Here is a 22606-nt window from a genome sequence, read left to right on the forward strand (position 1 = left end):
CAAAAGACACGTTTCAAATATCAAGGTTTATTTATCAAAACAACAAAGGCAATGACAGGTGAACGGTAAGGAGGAAAAAAAATTAAAAGTTTGGTCTCTAAAATAAAAAAAAAAACTTGGAAACTAAAACAGTTTCATTGTTACAAATTTCTAACTAAAAACATTTTCACCATCACAGATAACAAACTGAGTCTAATATGCTGATGAGTGATTCAGATGATACAGAGAAGCACATTGCTGACTATAAGCTATAAGATAACTCATGCATTACGATCAATCCTAACATCGATCTCTCTTCCATTCAGCCGATAGCCATTCATGGTTCGGCAGGCACGCTCAGCTGTTTCAGGGCTGTCGAAGCGGACTACTCCACAGCCCTTGGACTTCCCATTCTCCATTTTTATATCGGCATATTGGACCATGCCTGTATGGAGACAACAAAGAGCACCATTGTCATTAGTCAGTTCTTATACTATACTTTAGACACTTTCTCGACATATTTGTAAGCTATTCTTACCACATGTGTTAAAGGTATCCTTTAACATCTTCCAGGTGAAGTCAAAGGGCAGCTGCAAAAAAAAAGCCATTCGGAATTAATGAAATTGAAGGTGAGAAGGTAAAAATAAAGTAAATCCATTTTTAATGAACAAACACTTACATTTCTTACAAAGATCTGGCAACCCTTCCTGACATTGCTTCCTCCAGTTCCAGGCCCACCGGTTCCAGTTCCTCCAAAGGAATTGCCACCAAAACCACGATCCAAATCACCAGAGCGATCAAACTGGCCACCTACACCTCCAGATCCCATCCGGTCCATGCCAGAGCTCATGCGGTCGAGGCTTCCAGAAGGGAAACGGTCAAAGCTGCTGCCCATTCTGTCAAGGCTGGTGTTGCCCATGCGATCCATATTCATTTGGGACCCAAAGTCCATGCCAGAACCCATGCGATCCAAACCAGACGGGCCTAAGCGGTCAAACCCAGTTGGTCCAAGGCGATCCATGTTGGAGCTCATGCGGTCCAGGCCAGGTCCTAGCCGGTCCATACTGGGTCCCAGCCGGTCCATCCCTGAGCCCATTCGGTCGAAGCCGGACCCCATTCTGTCCAGGTCGGAGCCACGGTCCATCCTGTCCATGCCCAGGCGGTCCATTCCAGTCATGCGGTCCATGCCAGTTCCTAGGCGGTCCATGCCAGAGCTCATACGATCCATGCCCAGGGAACCTCCTGTAAAAAAAAAAAAAAAAAAAAAAAAAAAAAAAAGAAAAGAATTAAATAAACAAACAACAAAAAAGGCCAGTCACCTGTCTGGGCCTAGAGAACGTTACACTAAGTAAACCTGAAATACTAACCCATTCCTCTTTCAAACGAGTCTCCAAAATTATTACGAGACATTCCCATTTCATTTCGCCCAAACTCCCTGTCAAAAGCACCACCAATCCCCCGGTCCATCTCTAACAATGCAAGAAATTAAACCATTAGAAACATCAGGCAAAACGTGAAAGCGATTCACGTTTGCTTTGGATACTCATCTCAAAAACTCACCCTTACCATTCATTCTGCCCATTCCTGAAGAACCAAATCGATCCATATTGTTCAATCCTCCAAAGTTGTCCATTCCTAAACACAGGAGAAACAAGTTTAACATCAACATTAATAACAGGAAATCTACAGACATGTTAGGTATGTAAATCATTTGTCTATTCAAATTCATAGTTCTCTAATGCCAAATCTCCTGTTGGGCTGCTGTACATACACTGTGATCATTTAGAGCGAAGTGTATGCTTCAACAGCAGATGGGACAGGTATAATAGTCACGGTTTGTGTACGTACCTCCCCCCATGCGACCTCCCATGTTGCCAAAGCCCATTCCATCCATTCCTACAAAAGACAGTGAAAAGCAGAGCATTTTGTAGTTTATATTCAATTATTTGAATGAATGAATAAATAAATAAATGTCCTTACCTCCTGGGCCCATATTGCCCATGCCTCCACAACCACCACCACCACCACCACCTCTGTTAAGTTGGGTAGCATCGATGGGCTGGCCACCAGGCCCCAGGCCCAAACCAACACCACTCAGGCCGCCTGGGACAATCAGGTGAATAGAAATAATATTTAATTACAGTTTTGTATATGAACAAATCCAATCGTGTCAAACTAAAGCTTTGCGTAATAGGTATGTTACCATACTAACCATGGTTGTTACCACCTGTACTAAGATTGGTTGTAATAATCTACTGCCCCAAATAGGTTGACTGGTGTCCCTTTGTGTACTAGTTGCTACCATAAAAAAGTGTACACTTACGGGGAAGAGTATTAGCTCTCTCAGGAGGACCAAAATCTTTGGGCAGGGACTTCTCATCCTAAAGGAACAACAACAACAACACATTTAGACAGTGTTCTCAGATCATTCAGAGATCCAATAGAGAGCGGTATAGGCAACATACCAGTTTAACATGCATGACCCTGTTGAATAACAGCTGTCCATTGAACATAGCTGCAAAGCCATTAAGGAAAGTAATAAATCATGAACATAATTACACTCAATTAACTCCTTATTCAAGGTTTAGTCACAATGCTTTAAAAGGATACAGACAGCTTGGACTGCTTCAATGGGCATATCAAATGTCACTGTGCCCATGCCTCTACTTTTCCCATCCTTGTCCTCAAGAATGTCAGCCCTCACCACCATACCAGCCATACAAAAAACCTCTTTCAGCTTCTTCCAGCCCACTTTGTAGTCAAGCTATAAAAACAAATACAAAAAAAAAACTTGAAGAATGCCATTTGTGTCTGGATTATTAACATAAATTTATCAATTATATCTCTGTAAACAAAGCATTACATTAGCCACAAACACAGTGCTGCCAATCCTGCCAGCCTGGAGACCATGGATGATCTCATTAGGGATGTTGGGGTTGTTCATCAGGCTTGGTGGAATGTTGACCATGGAGCCATTTGGTCCAGGACCCATTCGATCCATGTTCATGCGATCCATTCCACCCATTCCCCCCATTCCACCATGTCCACCTGGAGGGCCTCCACCTTGTGATTTATTGATTTCCCTTTGAGCAATCACACCATCAGGGTCCTAGCAAAAGAAACATCACAATATTAGAGAGTTCCACACCTTTTGCCACAACTCTACTGCTGCTGTTGCCTACCTCTTTTACTTTCAGAGGTCGTCCATTGAGGTTGTGCTTGTTGACCTTCTCAACAGCTTTCTTCATTAGCTCTTCAGTCCTGAACTCAACAACACTGACATACATACACACATATTGCCTAGTTAAATCCATTACAGTGCCTACAAACCACAAGCATGAGTTACACCAGTTAACACACCTATAATGTCATTTATTATGTCAACCTGATAGGGTTTGTTCATTGAAACAACTGTAAATGGGAATAAATCGACAATACTTACGCACAACCCTTTGAAAGAAATCATCAGAAGAGGCCGCACCAAAATTGGAGAAAAGTCAAAATTAGTAACAGCAATAATTTGAACAGATGAAGACACAATGAATACATAAAAAATTCTCATGCACATTCAAGAATTCACACAAACCTACATCCTTGGCCACAGCTCTGTTCTTCCAAATAAAATTACATTAACAACTCACATTTTTTCCATCATTAACACAATCCAGGCAAGTGGTGAATATGAACACTAATTTTCCAACATCCAAAAGGGAAGAAAATCCACAGTGAAATAGGATTCCCCACTAAGATATTGGAGGTGACTTCCAGTAAAACAGTTCAAGATAAGTTACATTTAACAACCTTCTAAAACAGCCTTGTAACAACCTTTTGCAGACTAGGAGGAATTCCAGCAACCAAAAAGGACATTATCAGCTACAGCAATCCCAAAGGATTGGCTACAAAGAAGCTGTCCTTTTATAAAAGAGAATCAACCCTCCAGGGCGCTTCGAGTCATTGCCACAGGCGACACCATAACATGCCTGACATGTCACCATTTCACACTCCGCCAGTTTTCTGAACAATTCCCAACAAGGAAAAAAAAGAAACCAAAGCTGACACAAACAGCTTTGTCTAGGTTTATTCATATTTTTATTTGTATGTATTTGCACTTACCCTCGATTTGCCTTCTGCGTCCATTAAGTGTTCCACGTACGTTACCTCACCCACTACAAATCAGATTCCAGAGACGACACACACCAAGGGGAGAGAAGCCGAGAGAACAATGGGGGTTTAGAGCAGAAACACAAGTAGGGTGGCCAGCGACTGAACTCTCCTGAGCCAGGTCCTGAGCCTTCCCCCAGCACCTCCGCAGCAGCACAATATGGTACAGGTCTACAAAAAGCAAGCTTATGTCTCAAAGACCTCTTAGCCTGTCCTTGTTAGATTTCTCCTGAAGCACCAAAAGCAATAGACTGATGACAACAACTGTTAAATGGCCATCAGAATTCCTAGAAGGGTATAATGCAGTGAACACCACCATCTTCATGACCATAATTAACCAAAATTATTTCAAAAGTTGGCAAACCCTGTTGAGTGCCTCAGCCCATTTCATTGCAAACTTTTCATACTTTGTCTAATGTCACCATTTAAACCTCAGGTTAATGATTCAACACATTTTCCCATCAGCCAAGCCTTAGCGGAGACCTACAACTAGAAAACTGACCCTAACAAAAACTCTAAGGGGACAGAAACCTCTCTAACTACAAACATGAATGTAGAGTCAGAATTTTGATTCAGTGTCGACCAGCCACGCTTTCATTTCAGATCACATCTGTTCAATTAATGGACATCAGTGACCAAACATTTGGAGACAAGGACAGTGCGTAAGAAGTTGCTTCATTTTGTAGACCTGTACCCCAAAGAAATCCCCAACGCATCGCCGTTTCTGGCACAACATGGAGATCTGCTGAGAAAACATTTGCTTGTCAAGGTCACACCTAAAAAAGAAAATGCAATTTAACTCCAGTCAGAAAAGCTTTCGAATATCCCATAACTAAACAACTATTTTCACATGACTAGCAGCACATAAAAACCCATAAAAGGCAATGAGATAATGCTTTATACAATATCTGCATCGCAAATATCCTAATCTGATATTTTTCAAAAATGCTGACCAATTTACAAATGAAGCTTGAATGTTCAAGTTTTTCCCCATTAATCACATGTTGCATGAGAGCAAGTCATTCCCTGTGACTAAACAAAATTCAGTTATAGCAAAAGTACAGGTTTCATTTCTTAGAGGTACGTCTCATTATGCCACTGATGATCCCAAAACACTGGATATTCACATTGGTGTTACCAACTTTACACATCAAAACGTTCAAACTTCACAAAAACCTCTGTAGAAAAATGTTGAATGCAACACACGATTCTACTGCACTAGAGCAAGTCTGCAGCAACTCTTCAGTTGACAGACAAATAAGAGGGACCTCATCCAAAGCCCTGATTCCCATGAGATCGCGAGCAACGTTGTACCACTGCTATTCCTGCAAAAATCGCCCAAAGCTTTTAAAGGCTGCAGTGGTCAAAGAAAGTCACCCAGGATCTTAGTTAGATCCAAAGCTGAGCTTGGAAGCTTATCCGAGTACCTTACCTTTGTCTTTCATCAGGTCTTTTAGGGCCTGCCACTTCACATCATACGGGATGTTGCTGACAAAGACGCGGTATCTTTTGTTTGCATTTCCATAGGGCTCGTAGCGCCCACCTCCACCTCGCTTCTGGGGCCTCTCCTTCCGGCTTGAATTTGGCTCATGCTTGGCTTTTCCATTCAGTTCTCTGTGCAAAATGAAATAAAATGCAAACTGTAATGCCTGGGTTAAAGTTAAGGACAAAGCTAAAATTAGCACACCATGACAACCTAATTCAGCAAAAATAATCGTTTTCATAGATATTAACAGCTTTTCGACCACCTGGTTAATACGAAATACTGCCGGAAATTGAAAGAAGTTTAATGAATAAAGTGTAACGGCCTCAAGTCCAGACAACTGCGCCTAGGCCGCATGGCGAGGCCGCTCATAGGAAACAGATTAACGGTATAACCTACGTACACGCTAATCAAATAGACAATTGGTTTATTTTCCAGCATAGCTGCGCGTGGAAGAATAAAAACAATGCGAGTGCATCAAAGATTAGTCGAATTGAAGCAATGGTGAAATACATTCTTTCTGGAAATAGACGGGCCTCAAACACGCCATTAACCCGTAGACAAAGGCTTATAGCAACTACCTGTAGACAAGGCCCGCTAACGTACAACTACACCACATGCCATTTTTACCTATTTAATACTGCTCAAATATCACACGACATATCGATTTCATTTCGTTGTAGATCTACACGATCGCGACTAGCTACATATGTTAGCAGAAGCCAACAAAGAAGCCATACCCTTGCTGCGGCTGCTGGGGCTGCTGCTGCGGCGGTGGCGCCTGCTGCTGAGGCGCTTGCTGCTGAGGCGCCTGCTGCTGCTGAGGCGCCTGCTGCTGGCCTACATTTTCGGCGGCGCTTTCGGTCTGCTCGGTAGACATCTTCTGAAGTAGTTTAGCGTCTTACGCAAGTATGTAATTTGATTTAGTTTTCAAACGGCACCGAGGCACAAGATAAAAAGAAGTAGCTGAGCGATTCAGGAGACCACTTCTGCGACAGAAAATGGCGACGAGAAAAGTCTCTAACTGACCAAAGCATGCTGGGAACTTTTAAACTACTTCTTCGTGATTTGTATTGATGAATAGCAGTTAACACAACGGTGCATTACCGCCACCTACTGCGCTGGAGCGTACACAGACGGATGAATCAGAAGGATGAATCAGAATCTTTCTGGTTGATGGATGTTATCGCTTTATTTTTTTTGTCAGATTAATCCGACCTAGAATTAAAATATTTTTGAAGCCCTTTTGTCTAACATTTATTAATAGGACTTGAGTCAGAGGATTGCGCTAGGGGCGGTAATGCACCGTTAAGGTTGCCGGCCGCCGTAACCACGACGAAGAAGAAGACGTCAGCGGAAGTGGAAGTGGATAGACAGTCTGTACCGATTGCTAGCTTACTACTATCCATCACCAACAACAGCCTTAACCATAGCGTAATATTTTTTTAAGAATTGAGGTTAAATTTGTATCGTTCGCGCATGGTAGATACTTCAGCGGCAACACAAGTCCGCGGATTATATAAATTTGCTATTTTATGCTGTTTTGTGAAAAAGTTACGTTCCTTAGCAATGGTAACGTTAGCAATAGCTTTTAAGCTAGCTGGAAGCGGAATCCTTGGATAGTAACGGCGCCGCATCACTCTTCCTGTCCGGTCCTGTGAATGAACGAATCGTATTCACCTTTAATTAATACGTTGTGGCACTCGTTAACTAAACGCGTAGTAAGCCATGGCTACTGGTGCAGATGTCAGGGACATTCTGGAGCTGGGTGGAGGGGAAAACGATGGTCCCATCAGTAAGAAAGACCTCATCAATTCAGACAAGGTGAGACAACGTAAATTATTTATATGTACAGAGTCTTCAAATGCATATCCTCAAGTGCTACTTTACTTTAGAAATAGTAGAGAATTTGTGTTTAACAGCATCTTGAGGCATATTAGTATCTATAATTTTCTGTTAGATTTTTTTTCCTTTAAGAAATGACTCCCTCTTTTACCTGTTTCAGAAAAAAAACAAGAAGTCCACAGAAACGCTGACCTTCAAGAGACCAGAGGGAATGCACAGAGAGGTCTATGCTCTGCTCTATTCAGATAAGAAGTATGGGTTTTGTTTTGGAGTCATGTCCTGAAACAGTACATTCACTCTGCGTCATAGAACCATTACTTAATCTATAAATACATTTAATTACATGGTTTAAATGTGTATATTTAGTTTCTTTATTATGATTTAAAATGTAACAGCAACACGACAACTATGATTTTATAGTGTTGAAACCCAAAGGTACCACAACAGCTGGCTAGAAATGGAATGTTTCAGCAAAGGGAAAGCTTGTCTATTCTATTGTACACATATTGTAAAAAATGGTCTCTCTTATTTTACGCATTGTTTATATGGTATTTTACCACTTACCTGTGTCTGCAAATTGTCCCAGTAAAACTGGCAAAAGAGATGAAGCAGATTTGACATGTTTTAGGTATATCTGATTTTGTTACAGTAAAGACTTTTTCCTGTTAAACTACAGAGACGCACCCCCTCTCCTGCCAAGTGACACGACTCAGGGCTACCGAACGGTTAAAGCAAAACTTGGCTGTAAAAAAGTACGTCCTTGGAAGTGGATGCCCTTTACGAATCCAGCTCGCAGAGATGGCGCTATATTCCACCATTGGAGACGTGTGGCAGAGGAGGGCAAAGACTACCCTTTTGCCCGCTTCAACAAAGTAAGGATAACTTTCCCTTTAATTTCAATCAGTCAATTAAAATATGATGCACAACTTTTTTCATTACGTCTTTAGGTGTAAACACTCCTTTTCTTTATTCTTCTTGATTTACAATTATATATGTGTTTGTTTTTCTGCCCTTTAGACCGTGCAGGTACCCGTGTACTCGGAGCAGGAGTATCAAGTTCACCTTCATGACGATGGCTGGACTAAAGCTGAAACAGACCACTTATTTGACTTGTGCAAACGCTTTGACCTGCGGTTTATTGTTGTTCATGATCGTTATGACCATCAACAATACAGAGTAATTATTCAGTTACTCATTTTGCTACAGCACTTAATTAGGATATATTGCAAAATCCTGTACATTTAAAGCAAATATTTTTCTGTATCGTCTCCCAATTGTGTTTTTTAGAAACGTTCTGTGGAAGACCTGAAAGAAAGGTATTACAGTATATGTGGTAAACTGACAAAAGTTCGTGCAGCTACAGGGACAGAGCCCAAGATTTACATCTTTGATGCTGGTCATGAAAGACGGCGCAAAGAGCAACTAGAGAAACTCTTTAATCGAACACCTGAGCAAGTTCGTAATCTTTTTATAAAACACGTTTTTTAAATATAGTTTATTATTTATAATATAAATAATTTGTATTTATCAAATTACTATTTTTTTATTTTGCAGAATTTTTAAATGCTGTAATTTCTTCGCTCTTTTTTTCTGTAGGTGGCAGAAGAGGAATATCTTATTCAGGAGTTAAGAAAGATAGAGAACAGAAAAAAAGAGCGGGAGAAGAAGGCCCAGGATCTTCAGAAACTCATTAAGGCAGCTGATACAACCACAGAGCTACGACGAGCTGAAAAGAGAGTTTCCAAGAAAAAGCTCCCACAAAAAAGAGAAACAGAAAAACCGGTATGTTGTATGATACAAAAGGCTATAAATGAAGCTTTTGTACTTGAGGAATACTCTTTACCAAATTAAAACATTTTTTAAGGAGCTTGAATTCTTTTATTATTGCTACGTAATGATCTGTAATACTTAGGTACAATATTCTAATGCACTCAGTTAAAATTCAACTGTCTTCATATTTTCTGATCATCATTTTATATTATTTTGATGGAACAGCCGTGTGTGAAAGAAACTGATGAAACCCTGTGAAAACAGGTGTCATTTGTCATATTTTACAAGACATTTTTTTCCCAGGCTGTTCCAGAGACTGCAGGCATCAAATTCCCTGACTTCAAATCAGCGGGAGTCACACTGCGCAGTCAGAGGGTGAGTACAGCTAGATCACACTGACACATTAAAACTACAAAAAAATAATATTTGAGTGAATTTTAGCGTAGCTTGACCGTGCAGTTGATGTATGTGAGAAACCGGAGCGTCTGACGTGAGCCGACTGTCTCTCATTAGCACTGTGTTGATTAATTGTATTACTGAGTAGCTAATATCTCTAAGATGTAGCAAGGGGGCTCTTATTCATCTTCAAGACTGATGAGGAGCTGCCGCTCTCCATGGAAAATGCATTAGCATGGCTAAAGAAGTGTAGTGCCCCTGTAGCTAATCTGTCAGACAGAGTTCGGTGGATAAAGACATTTTGATCTGGCTGAAGTGCATTTCATACGAATTAAAGCCCAGAGGTGAAGCTGTTTATTTTAATATCCCTGGCACCTTAAATCACATTTTTGCATTTTTGTGTGTTTGTGACTCAGATGAAACTTCCAAGCTCAGTAGGCCAGAAGAAGATCAAGGCTATTGAGCAGATCCTGATAGAGCAAGGAGTGGGTGAGTGGGAACATCTGCAGTCCAACATTTTTAAGTTTTGCATTTTGATAAAAACAAAAATGGAACACAGTTTCTCTTCTCATTAATGTTAACAGCATCAAGGGTCCTGACTGTATCTGCTAAACTTTTAATCTAAGTTTCCAAAAAACGCTCTGAGCTGTATATAACATTAACCTAAAAGCTCTGTACAAAAAATATTTAGCAAATTGTACGAGTCACTTTTTACACCAACATGCTCAAGTCATCATGATAATCTCCAAGTTGTATACCAGATGCGTGGTGGTTTAATTCAAATTTAACTTTCAATCATCCTTACGTTATTTTTTTTTTGTAGACCTTAACCCAATGCCCACTGAAGAGATTGTACAGATGTTCAATGAGCTGCGTAGTGACCTGGTGCTGCTGTATGAGCTTAAGCAAGCCCACAGCAATTGTGAATACGAGCAACAGATGTTACGTCACCGCTACGAGGCACTACTGAAGGCTGGCACTGGAGGTGGGTGTGGAGGAACTATAGGGACCGGACTCACTGCTGCATCACTGGGTGGTGAACTCAACGCCACCAACAGCATTACACTGTCAACCCCAGGGGGTGAAGCTCTGTCTTGGCCCAACACAGATGACATCAAGGTGGAAGCCAAGGAACAGATCATTGATGTTGTAGGAGCACCCCTTACCCCTAACTCAGTAAGTCTGCACAGTATACACTCCAATTATCAGTAGTTGAGAGAATGCTCTATTTTCTGCTAGTTGTGAATTCATTAAATTTATTAAACATTAATAGTGTGACTTTGTATGACCACATTCCCTGAGGTGTATTTGTAATTGGCCATTCACCTAACATCACACTGACATTACAGAAATTGTCAGAAATCCCTTTTTAACTTTTTTTTTTTTTGTTTGATATTGTAGCGCAAACGGAGAGAGTCAGCATCGAGCTCCTCTTCGGTGAAAAAGGTAAAGAAGCCTTGATGAGGACAAGAAGAAGCTGATATATAGTGTAGAGGCAAAAATCAATAAAAGCGCCAAAGTTGTCTTTCTGTGATTTGTTCTTGCAAGAAGAGAAGTACACAAACAGTGCAGTTGCCCTGCGACAGTGTATTTTGAAATCTCTCACTCTCTGTGCCTCCCTTAATATCTCTATTGTGTCTAGGGAGTCAAGATGTGACTTCTTATCCGCCTAAACAGTTTCATGGTCATTCACAGCTCAGTGACAGTTGTGACATAGACAGAACAGGGTGTTCATACATTTGATCATTTTATAACGAATGCAATGCTTCATAACACATTGAACAAATAACAATACTCATTGAATTATATAGATAATTTAAAGTTGTACTACAATAGAAAACACATTCACATAGAATAAATTTCCATTACAATAGAGAAGGATGTTAGTTGCTCTGAACACAATGAAGGCGCCCGCATGTTTATTCTTGGACAAGATGGACACAGGAGGTGGACATCATCTCAGTTGTTCATTTACATAGATGCACCACTGACCTTACACACACACACACACACAAACACACACAGACCGCCACCTACTAATGAGACTTCTCCAGCCCCTCCCTGTCTGACCTAGCCAGCATCTTTGTGACAAAGCCAATAACTCCGTGACATTTCATTCAATTACTGCTCGTCTCCCTACCTCCACCATTGCTCTGCCTTAGATGAGGCAAGATCAACTGTAAATTGCCAGGCTTCATTCCAATTGAAATGAATTGACACTTGTTGATCTGGCACTTCTCACCACACTCTATGATATTTGATGTTATTCTTCTGGTGAGCGGGCTGCTCATTTGCCATATTTAGAGAAGCCTCAAAGTAGCTGCTCCTTGCAATTAAGGTGGGCTTACTGATGGTGTCGGGGGTGGACAGAGGATTAGATTTAGAAATTAAGGGTGTGGTGAGGAGGGAAAATGCATTGGATTTTGCACAGAATGTGCCGAGCTTAACCTGCAGAGTCTTGACTGAGCATGCCAGTGAATCTGAGATTTATTTCCATACACCCATAAACCTGCTGATTTGTCTGATGGTCTGGTCTTTGTCAAATGCTTGCAGACAGAAAACTGAATAGAAATTGACAGGGAGCCCGATCAAAACAGGGAAAAGCATTTTACATCAAGGGAAATCAAGTCAGGCTCTGACACGGAGGAGGCCGTTTCATGACCCGGGGCGACCTGTGGTCTGCCCATGCTGCATATTATCCAGCCTGGGTGAGGCTGATCAGCACAAGTGCATGCAGAAACACATTTCTGCTGTAATGCTGGGCCTAAGAGTTCCAGCACGTCCGCCGCCACATCTCTGCTGGTCCCTGGTGCACGGCTGGGGGAAACACACCCTCCCACTGCTTATTGGTGGCCCACCTGACCCTCCATAGATCCGATGCCTGCTTTGCCAGACATTTACAAGCACTTTGTGTCTGCCTACCACTCCGGGCCTCATGTCTCTTTCCATCCCCACTTCCTCCCATTTTATTAAAGGTAAAATGATTCTCTCATAACAACTGTCCAAGTTGAGTTCCCCTTCTGTACTTGATAACACTGCCTAATCTTATGGGACTGGAGTGATATATGAAAATGAGATAACAATCAAAGGCACCTGAGCTACTGCACCAGAATAATATATGGGGATTTAATGCATTAGTAGGTAGTATATGTGTTAATAAAGCATGTAGATTTTACAAAATTAAACAGCACTACTTAAAAACAAGTTTTTAAGTTTGAAATTTTAGTTGACAACACCACTGTCTCTGTGTGTTTGTGACTTAAAGCCATGTTCTAAGGAAACAATTTCCAAATACAAATTGATTATCATTTAAGAAAATGACAAACACATTTGCCATATTAAGACAAATGGTTCCTCTGCTTCCTCAGAGAAACATAATTACACAACGCTGATTAAATCTCTTTTATTTGACAATAAAACATGAACTGTGACAGTGAACCCTCACGGGTTTGATGGTCAGTTGCAGTTGCAGTTCTCATAGATAACCAGCAGATGTCGTTGTTCTGACTGACTATTTCAGCCGATTTCAGGTCAGCTGCAACGAAAGCCTTTCATGATGAATGAACTTATAGAAAAAAAAGATCTAAGTGTGACATCCCCTGTTCGTGTTCTGGTTGGGCTGTTCCATGTTTCACATAGCCTTTGAGTCGTTCCCATCAGGTCATCAACTATTTAAGCTGGTGGATTCAGACATTTTGGCTCTGTGCTTTGCTTTAGGGGGCCATTTGCTTAAATTAAGGATAGAATTTAAACTTTGTTGATAAATAACTATTACAAAAGTGGAGAAATTTAAGGGATAGAAGGAAATAGTAAGAGGAAAACTTTGCGTTAGTGGATTTACTGGACCTGCCTTCAGGTTCAGGCACATTCTGGCAAAGAAATTATATTTGAAGGGGAGGAGGACAAAGATTTTGTTAAAAACAATGGATCAGGAGAAGGTTGTTACAACTAATGTCTTGTTTGGTGAAGTGCACAATTTCATTTAATAATTGCTGTTTCTCAGAGAACCAAATTATCATTTAAGTGATATTTTGACCAGTAGAGGTGTTGACAGACGACATGTTTTTCTTTCTGATGAACGTCAGGTCTGAGGAAGAGGTTTTGAAAAATTGAGTCCTGTAGGTGGCAGCAATGCAACATTGTCTTGAGGTCCTCTGAACGAACTAACGACCTGTATTCACCTTTAATTAATACGTTGTGGCACTCGTTAACTGATCGCGTAGTAAGCCATGGCTACTGGTGCAGATGTCAGGGACATTCTGGAGCTGGGTGAAGGGAAAACGATGTTCCCATCAGTAAGAAAGACCTCATCAATTCAGACAAGGTGAGAGAACGACGCAAATTATTTATATGTGCAAAGTCTTCAAATGCATATACTCAAGTGTTACTTTACTTTAAGGATAGTGGAGAATTGGAAGTGCATCAAAGTAAGTCAAGCTATATTGATATTTATATGTTTTTTATTTTATTTTTATCTCCTCCAATATTTGAGTATTACCTCTTTTAGAAAAAAAGAAGTCCATAGAAACACCAACAACCAAGAGAGCCCGCTTCAACAAAATAAAATGTATTCCCCCTCTAATTCTAATCAGTCAATTAAAATATGAAGGACAGTTTTAATTTTCATTAAATTTTCATTTACTTCTTTAAATGTAAACAATATTTATTTTTCAGATTTCATCTTGCTTTACAATTATCTTTGTCTTTTTTTAGTTGTTAATTGTTAATTGTGGTTCATGATCGTTATGACCACCAACAATGCAGAGTAATTATTCCGTCCCTCACTCTGCTGCAGTACTCAATTAAGATATATTTATATATCTATTTATTTAAAGCAAATATTTTTCTCTAGCGTATTCCAATGGTGTTTTTCAGAAACGTTCTGTGGAAGACCTGAAAGAAAGGTATTACAGTATATGTGGTAAACTGACAAAAGTTCGTGCAGCTACAGGGACAGAGCCCGAGATATACATCTTTGATGCTGGTCATGAAAGACGGCACAAAGAGCAACTAGAGAAACTCTTTAATCGAACACCTGAGCAAGTTAGTAATCTTTTTATAAAACACATTTTTGAAATATTGTTTCAATATATTTTAGATTAAACTTTTCCTGTCTGAAATAATAAGTATGATAATGCGGTTGTTGTTGCTATAATTAATAATAAAATGAATTGTGTGTAATAAAATATAAACATTTAAAAATATATATTATTAATTGATTAATTAATTGATAATAATTAAAAAAATATATAAAATGTTATTTGACCTTTGTCAGTATGTTAAAAGCAGTAATTTCACTTTCCTTGTTTTTCCTGCAGGTGGCAGAAGAGGAATATCTTATTCAGGAGTTAAGAAAGATAGAGAACAGAAAAAAAGAGCGGGAGAAGAAGGCCCAGGATCTTCAGAAACTCATTAAGGCAGCTGATACAACCACAGAGCTACGACGAGCTGAAAAGAGAGTTTCCAAGAAAAAGCTCCCACAAAAAAGAGAAACAGAAAAACCGGTATGTTGTATGATACAAAAGGCTATAAATGAAGCTTTTGTACTTGAGGAATACTCTTTACCAAATTAAAACATTTTTTAAGGAGCTTGAATTCTTTTATTATTGCTACGTTCTGATCTGTAATACTTAGGTACAATATTCTAATGCACTCAGTTAAAATTCAACTGTCTTCATATTTTCTGATCATCATTTTATATTATTTTGATGGAACAGCCGTATGTCATGTAACTGATGAAACCCTGTGAAAACAGGTGTCATTTGTCATATTTTACAAGACATTTTTTTCCCAGGCTGTTCCAGAGACTGCAGGCATCAAATTCCCTGACTTCAAATCAGCGGGAGTCACACTGCGCAGTCAGAGGGTGAGTACAGCTAGATCACACTGACACATTAAAACTACAAAAAATTAATATTTGAGTGAATTTTAGCGTAGCTTGACCGTGCAGTTGATGTATGTGAGAAACCGGAGCGTCTGACGTGAGCCGACTGTCTCTCATTAGCACTGTGTTGATTAATTGTATTACTGAGTAGCTAATATCTCTAAGATGTAGCAAGGGGGCTCTTATTCATCTTCAAGACTGATGAGGAGCTGCCGCTCTCCATGGAAAATGCATTAGCATGGCTAAAGAAGTGTAGTGCCCCTGTAGCTAATCTGTCAGACAGAGTTCGGTGGATAAAGACATTTTGATCTGGCTGAAGTGCATTTCATACGAATTAAAGCCCAGAGGTGAAGCTGTTTATTTTAATATCCCTGGCACCTTAAATCACATTTTTGCATTTTTTTGTGTTTGTGACTCAGATGAAACTTCCAAGCTCAGTAGTCCAGAAGAAGAGATTGAAGAGACTGAAGAAGTTGTACAGATGTTCAATGAGCTGCGTAGTGACCTATGATGTCACCGCTACGAGGCACTACTGAAGGCTGGCACTGGAGGTGGGTGTGGAGGAACTACAGGAACCGGACTCACTGCTGCATCACTGGGTGGTGAACTCAACGCCACCAACAGCATCACACTGTCAAGCTCAGTCCTGGCCCAACACAGACGACATAAAGGTGGAAGCCAAGGAACAGATCATTGATGTTGTAGGAGCACCGCAAACGAAGAAAATCGGCATCGAGCTCTTCTTCAGTGAAAAAGGTGAAGAAGCCTTGATAAGGACGCCAAGATAAGATGATACATAGAGAAGGATGTTAGTTACTCTGAATACAATGAAGGCGCCGCCATGTTTATTCTTGGTCAAGACGGACACAGGAGGTGGACATCATCTCAGTTGTTCATTTACATAGATGCACCACTGACCTTACACACACACACACACAGACCGCCACCTACTAATGAGACTTCTCCAGCCCCTCCCTGTCTGACCTAGCCAGCATCTTTGTGACAAAGCCAATAACTGGGTGACATTTCATTCCATTACTGCTCGTCTCCCTGCCTCCACCATTGCTCTGCCTTAGATGAGGCAAGATCAACTGTAAATTGCCAGGCTGAGCTAATCGAGACATGGGGAAGATGGTGGGAATGCCTGGGTAATTGAAATGAATTGGAATGAAAGAAGAGAATGTGGGAGTGGAAAGACCTCCAGCTGCACTGTTCATTTGACCGCATCTGAGGTTTTTTCACAGCCTAATCATGTCATAGTGTTTACTGGAAATGTCTTCGCTTTAGCCTGTGGTACCAGTGCCTCCCCACTAGGTCGAAACGGGTGCTGCTTCCATCCGCTGCTGTTTTGTGTTGGACTTGTAGGGCTGATTTGTGTTGTTTGTCCTCAAAAGACCTTGAGGATGCTTCGGTCAATGGTTCAATAAACCTCATTGCTTTTTTTACTCACTACATGTTTTTGCAGTGATTTCCCTTTCAAGCAGCCGTCACTCTCAGGAGGGATCTCAACATAGGGTAATTAGTGTTGAATACATATTTGCCTGAAAAGTTGTAGGATCATGACACTCGTACCTCACCTGTCGTCTAGTTAAGTGACAAGTAATGACTTCATTAATATGATAATTAAGCAGTGATCATTGTTAGGTTGGCACAGCAACTGAAACTTCATTAACTTCCCTCCTCGTAATATTGCTAATTGTATGTCAATTTTGTCAGTTAGCCTACTTAGACATTAATTTCTATGCAAATTTTGTGATTGCCCAGAACAGGGAAGTAGCGTGATCTGGCCATAATGTGTGTACTTGTAAATCTACATAGACTGATTTTTAGTCCAAATTATTGCAATGTGAGATTTTTCTTTTTGGTTTCTTTTCAAAACCTGTCAAAAGTCAGTGAATGTGTTTTGTGTCTTTGTGTATGTTCACCTGCAGAGATGTCAATATCAACTGGTCTTAGGTGCAACCTCACATCATCCTAATCGAAGCCTGTTCATTCATGGCTGTAATAAGAACTAAGATTACAGGAGTAAAATCGAGACGGAGAGAAGACACATAAACATGGTTAAAATGAATTTTCTATGTCTATATTTCATATTGAAAATTGGCTCATAAGTCCAGTGGTTTGATCTATGGAACCCGTCGTTGCTTGAAAAAACGTCCGTAAATGTGTAATTTCTCCCTTGACAGAACACAGTCGAAGGGCTATCTTTCTTTTTCTTCCTCCCCTCTCTCTCTCTCTCTCTCTCTCTTTGCCTGTCTCTCATTCTCGCTCCCTCTCTCCCACCCTGGTGTTGGATTAATGCTCTGCACTCTTCCCCTCTCGCCTTTGATGCTCCTATGATATCTTCTTTTCATCATTTATCAAAACTAGGGCTTTTCTCTTTCCTCAGTGTCGGAGCTCATCTTAAGTTATACGCTAGGCATTTTGTGGGATAGGCCTTCAAAAAAGGGGAGGTTATTAATAAATACTAGTCCAAATTGAAAATAGGCAGGCAGGGACGCATCGGCAGCCATGTGTGAATGATAAAGACCCCGGCAGCTCCTATCTGGCCCCGTCTGCCGCGGGTTCCGTCTGGGCTACAGTGTACGTTCTGCAACGCTGATGTGAAAAGCATGAAGCAGAACAGCACAGCAGAGTGTCTTATAATGTGCTTGTGATGGCTTTGAGATGGGATCTCTTTATCAAGGCCAGGTTGAGGCTTTAATCACGGCCTAAGAGGTGCATTGGCTGTTTGTCATAATTGAACTGTATCCGGGCTAATCGCAGACATACGTCACTGTCGAGGGGTCGCTGGGCTGCACCGGCGGGCGAAGCTGGTGCTGGTGGTGATTGAAGACACAGTTAAGAGGAAAGATGTGTACAGAGGGACAGGAGGCAGACAGAGGCAGGTAATAGCACATGTGATCGAGCCTTGTTGGAGCACATCACACCCTGAGGTAGTCGCTGATGTGACAATGATTAGATTGTGGCTGCTTCCTTTCTGTGGTTTTTACTGTGCTTCATACCCATCATGTCACATACAATCACTGATTACAGGCCAGAGGAGTAGCGCGTGAAGACGGGATCCTGCTTTCCTGGCTCAGGCAGGATTTCTGCCCTTCACCTCCGTGCACCTCACTCATCTCCATGTCTCTGGCTTTGACTTTCACCTCCCACGCTATTGAGGTCACCTTGGTGGAGAAAACTTTTAATCATTGCTCCCCCATCAAATTCACCTGCACCCGTTGGGACGCTGCGCTGCAACAAAGAGGAGAGAAGTTGAAACTGCGGGTTGGAAAATGATAAGCGCCCGCGGGGCTGGACAGTAGAAGTCATTTCCACTGGATCTTTTTTTTTTGCTGGTGGGGGAAGCCTTGCTACCACACCACCCAATCAGTGGCACTAAGCAGTGCTTACAGCAAGGCATTAACCCCACTGTCCACTCTCCACGTTGAAGCCTCGGGGAGGAAGAGTGGAGTGGAGCGTAGAGAGTAAGACTGAATCTGGACTTCCTCCACCCTGGGACTGCACTGCTCTCAGGAACATCATTCAGCGTGTCCTTCCTTTAAAGACTCAGGCTTCAACTTCACAAAGATGAAATTAAATCATTGTTAGAGTTGGAGTGTTTGCGTTCCGCAGCTAATGTCACCAGGTCGCAATTTAAATGAGCTGTTTTGGTTGAGCAGTTCATGCATCACTGTCCTGACTTCAACTTGTGTATTCATTTTAGTTGACCGCTAAAGTCTTAGTCTTCTCTTGTGCATGCGATGAATAAATCTAGACTGATGAGCCCGTCTCTCACCTCAGAAGCAAACCCTCATCACGTTATTTTGCAAAGCAGTGCAGTGCATCTATCGCTCCCTCTCCTTAACCAGCCCGGGCACATTTATAACAAACAGGAAGCTAAAGCCAATTCACCATGTGGCTCCAAAGCCGGCGCCGAGGGAATTAAACCTGGCCCATAACTCACTGGCGGTGCTGGTCACTAGATGGCACCGATGGTACCATCACTCTGGGGCGCAAATAACAAAGGATTTTAACCTGTGGCTCCTTCCCACGAGCTGCGAGCTGATCGTCGACTCTGCACCTTTCCAGCCGCTCGTCTAATTCTCCCCGGTACAAACGCGGATCTGCCGGAATGTCGGCGTCGCAGCATTGTTTTCCACCCTGCTGGGTTCTGGAGCAGTTCCCGTGACACTCCATAGGGGGTTGCTGCGCTCCCGTAGCGGCTGGGATCCCGGTGTCATCATCCACACACGCCGCCTGCTTGCCGGGCCGGGCGCCACCACCACGGCCTCAATTACCTGACTGACGTTTCATTAGCGCCTGCAGCTGATCCCGTGGCTGAGAGGCAGTGGGGCGCACAGGAGCACTGGATGGGGGGGGGCTTACATCCTCACGCGCTGTCAGTGTCACAGCGCTGAATACAGCCACACAGTCATTTAGAACATGCGCTTATTGAGTTGGACTGTGTATACTAAAATAGAGCTTGCCGGGTTTTATTGGGTGACACCGGTTCTGAGATGACATTCGCATGTTTGCCCAGGATTTCTGGGGAGCAACTGAGGAGTGTGGGAAGTTGTTGCAGTGTGTGTGTGTGTGTGTGTGTGTGTGTGTGTGTGTGTGTGTGTGTGTGTGTGTGTGTGTGTGTGTGTGTGTGTGCAAGGGCTGCAGCAGGGTGCTGATCAGATTTATCTCCTCTTGTGTTTCCGCGTGCACCTACACTTGTGAAAGCACGCGTGGGTGTGTGTGCGTACGCGTACCTGTGTGATGTGTGCGGCCTCCCCATTTTGGGGGTTAAAGCAGGCCACGTCAGGGATGATCCAGGATGGAGCTGAGGGGGTTTAGCAAGACCTCCGGCCTGAGCCTCTCCACGGAGCCCACGCTTGGCTGGCCTCTCCCTGCCATTTGTCATCCTGGGCCAGTAAGACCCCCGGAGAGATTAGGGCAGAGCAGAGCGACTGGAGGAGTCGCAGGAATAAGAGGATCAGTTAGGCTATAAACACAGACAACGCCGTGTCTCTCACCCACTCTGGAGCCGTGACAGTTTGTAATGGCTGTCAAAAGTTGGCCGCGGCGCTGCGTCTTCTTTTAAAGGTCAACGCGCGACGCCCATTGACGGCGGCCATGGGAACTTCTGTCAGTTTTGCTGGAGAAGGCAGGGTGCGGCCTGAAAAGTGGGCTCCAGCCGGACATTAAACAGAAGAGTTAACTGTATCGACCCGCTCTGACCCGAGCTAATGAACCATGACCTGATGCAGAAGAGAAAATGCAAAGGTTTGCCCATAATTAGAATTCAGTGGCACAAAGACCATTAGTCAATTCCTGAAAGCTCCTTCATTTCCATATTCTTGAATATTCTACTTAATTATGCAAAGGGAGCAGTGAGGTAGATGAGAAGTTTTAAGAAAGCCTCATAAAGTCCTTATTAAGAGCAGAGGGGATTAATGACAGTTAATATGAGGGCAATCGAACATTTAATGCAAAGGCTCTCCTGCAGGCAAACACTATTTAAATAAGTCAATTAGACATTCATTATCTACAAGCCTATAAGTGGAGTCAGGTCTGTGTAAATGTTGGTGCAGAGAATCACTCCTCGCTAAAAAGGAACTAATGAAATATTAAAAAAATTAACAACTTAGACATGGAAAATGTACAAATATTGATTGCTAGAGGGCTGGTTACATGTTGTTGTCAAATGTGTGATATCCACAGGAGATTGTCTCATAAATCATAATTATTGAGTTAGCATGATGTCTCTCTCCCCAATTAGCTACGTAGCATTATTGAAGTTGAATGAGAAAGGGGTATAAACCCTCCAATTGTCTATTAGAGACACGTTTCACTATACGTATGCATTTCACCAGTTACACCAGAACTGTGTCTAAATTTGTTGTGATGCAAACAAACCGCCATCAGCAGCCGTACACGAAAACATACATATTCTGAAGAGGAGCACTTGAATAATGTAGCAAACTATGCAGATACATCATTGTCAGGGGCCCTTATCCTCCCCCCTCCTCCTCCCATCCCTCTTTCTTTCCCTCTCTCCATGTCTAAGCCTCCACTCTTGTCACTTGCCCCAGCACACAATTACTGTGTGTGATTGCTATCAGGCGGGATGGTCGGGGAGGCTCCCAAATTAGGGCCTAAATAGGATTTCCTACATGGCGAAGGGCACAGGCCTGGACATGGTAATGAAAGCCTATACATCACAATCAGGCCGACAATCCTATTCATACTGCAGCACATTACTCTCACTCCTCATAATTATAGAGGGGTGACAGACGGGCCTGTGAGGCATGGTGGAGGAGGTGGAGGAGGGGTGCTGGTGGTGGTGTGGGGGGGTGGAGGCCATGGTGAGGTGTTGAAGGTGGCGGAGCAGTGTCACGGTTAGTTTTGAGTGGCTTCCTCCCACCGCTACGGTGATCTCTTGATACCCGGAGTGACCAGATTAGATGGGGGTCCATTTATTCAAGTACTGTACTTGAGTGCAGTTTCATGGGGGTGTCACTGGATGTAGGATTCAAAGCACACACCTGGTAAACCCTGCGGTGCTTTTAGGCATTTTTCTATGAACTTCTCCATCATCTGCACTGGGTTCAATTCTACATAGGTCCAACAGTTCCCTCCACCTATAGATCTGTGTGATTATAGAAAAGACTTCTAATTTGGACCTTCTTCTCCCAGTGGGTAGATCCCTCCAGTTCTTCCGATGGGACACTGACCACATCTTCCATCAGACTGACTGACACAGGCACAAATACACACACTGGCCCACACGGAGCGATGTGATGAGATGTGAGGGGCGACAGCTTTACGATCAATACCATGAGCAGGAATCAGCGATGGGTAGAATAAGACAATGGCCTATCAGATTGAGGGTGACTTCTCCTTGTATGTGTGGCGGGCCTGTGACAATAGATTGGACCAGAAATCCGATGGCACTCACCGGCGCAGGAATAAAAAAGAGGAGACAGATGAAAAGAGAGATTACTAATGCTCTCCAAGCAGGCATTTTAATCTGTGACAGAGGAGGGATTTGGTGAAAGCCATTATCACACGGCAGCCCCCTCCCCTCCCTCCGTGCCCTTTCTGTTCTGATAAGA

The 22606-nt window shown here is 42.3% G+C and overlaps 2 protein-coding genes and 1 pseudogene across 5 annotated transcripts; 2 read left to right on the forward strand and 1 right to left on the reverse strand.

The window, feature by feature from the left end:
* Positions 1–7: 7 nt before the first annotated feature.
* hnrnpm (heterogeneous nuclear ribonucleoprotein M) lies at positions 8–6649 on the reverse strand. 3 transcript variants are annotated; one of them, XM_055508061.1, is made up of 15 exons: positions 6364–6649; positions 5573–5754; positions 3422–4145; positions 3162–3255; positions 2843–3088; positions 2590–2743; positions 2445–2494; positions 2303–2360; positions 1960–2082; positions 1828–1875; positions 1546–1614; positions 1347–1448; positions 659–1221; positions 518–569; positions 8–424 (listed from the first exon to the last, which is right to left on the reverse strand). In XM_055508061.1, exons 4-15 carry the CDS (start codon positions 3225–3227, stop codon positions 261–263), a joined length of 1695 nt encoding a protein of 564 aa, XP_055364036.1. In that variant the 5' UTR covers positions 3228–3255; positions 3422–4145; positions 5573–5754; positions 6364–6649; the 3' UTR covers positions 8–260. The 3 variants fall into 3 exon arrangements, with proteins under 3 accessions (XP_055364036.1, XP_055364035.1, XP_055364037.1); XM_055508060.1 differs by having other exon boundaries at positions 1540–1614; XM_055508062.1 differs by lacking the exon at positions 1347–1448.
* Positions 6650–6962: 313 nt separating this feature from the next.
* LOC114854449 (DNA methyltransferase 1-associated protein 1-like) lies at positions 6963–11159 on the forward strand. Of its 2 annotated transcripts, XM_055508063.1 has the most exons (11): positions 6963–7447; positions 7629–7720; positions 8145–8340; positions 8486–8644; positions 8756–8923; positions 9065–9250; positions 9542–9613; positions 10051–10123; positions 10458–10619; positions 10713–10810; positions 11036–11159. In XM_055508063.1, the coding sequence occupies exons 1-11, from the start codon at positions 7352–7354 to the stop codon at positions 11093–11095; spliced, it is 1362 nt and encodes a 453-aa protein (XP_055364038.1). In that variant the 5' UTR covers positions 6963–7351; the 3' UTR covers positions 11096–11159. The 2 variants fall into 2 exon arrangements, with proteins under 2 accessions (XP_055364038.1, XP_029004695.1); XM_029148862.3 differs by having other exon boundaries at positions 6965–7447; positions 10458–10810.
* A 151-nt stretch (positions 11160–11310) lies between these two features.
* LOC114854798 (DNA methyltransferase 1-associated protein 1-like) lies at positions 11311–16967 on the forward strand (annotated as a pseudogene).
* The last annotated feature ends 5639 nt before the right edge of the window (positions 16968–22606 follow it).

This window comes from Betta splendens, chromosome 4 (genome assembly GCF_900634795.4).
Source record: "Betta splendens chromosome 4, fBetSpl5.4, whole genome shotgun sequence".
Classification (NCBI taxonomy): Eukaryota; Metazoa; Chordata; class Actinopteri; order Anabantiformes; family Osphronemidae; genus Betta; species Betta splendens.

Coding starts and splice junctions, on each gene's coding strand:
- hnrnpm (XM_055508060.1), bottom strand. CDS start 3,227: ATGAAGAAAGCTGTTGAGAAGGTCAACAAGCACAACCTCAATGGACGA. Junction 1,449..1,539: donor GGGCAGAATGAATGGTAAGG/GTGAGTTTTTGA, acceptor TTGCATTGTTAG/AGATGGACCGGGGGATTGGT. Junction 425..517: donor GGATACCTTTAACACATGTG/GTAAGAATAGCT, acceptor GTCTCCATACAG/GCATGGTCCAATATGCCGAT.
- LOC114854449 (XM_029148862.3), top strand. CDS start 7,352: ATGGCTACTGGTGCAGATGTCAGGGACATTCTGGAGCTGGGTGGAGGG. Junction 7,448..7,628: donor ACCTCATCAATTCAGACAAG/GTGAGACAACGT, acceptor TACCTGTTTCAG/AAAAAAAACAAGAAGTCCAC. Junction 8,924..9,064: donor TTAATCGAACACCTGAGCAA/GTTCGTAATCTT, acceptor TTTTTTCTGTAG/GTGGCAGAAGAGGAATATCT.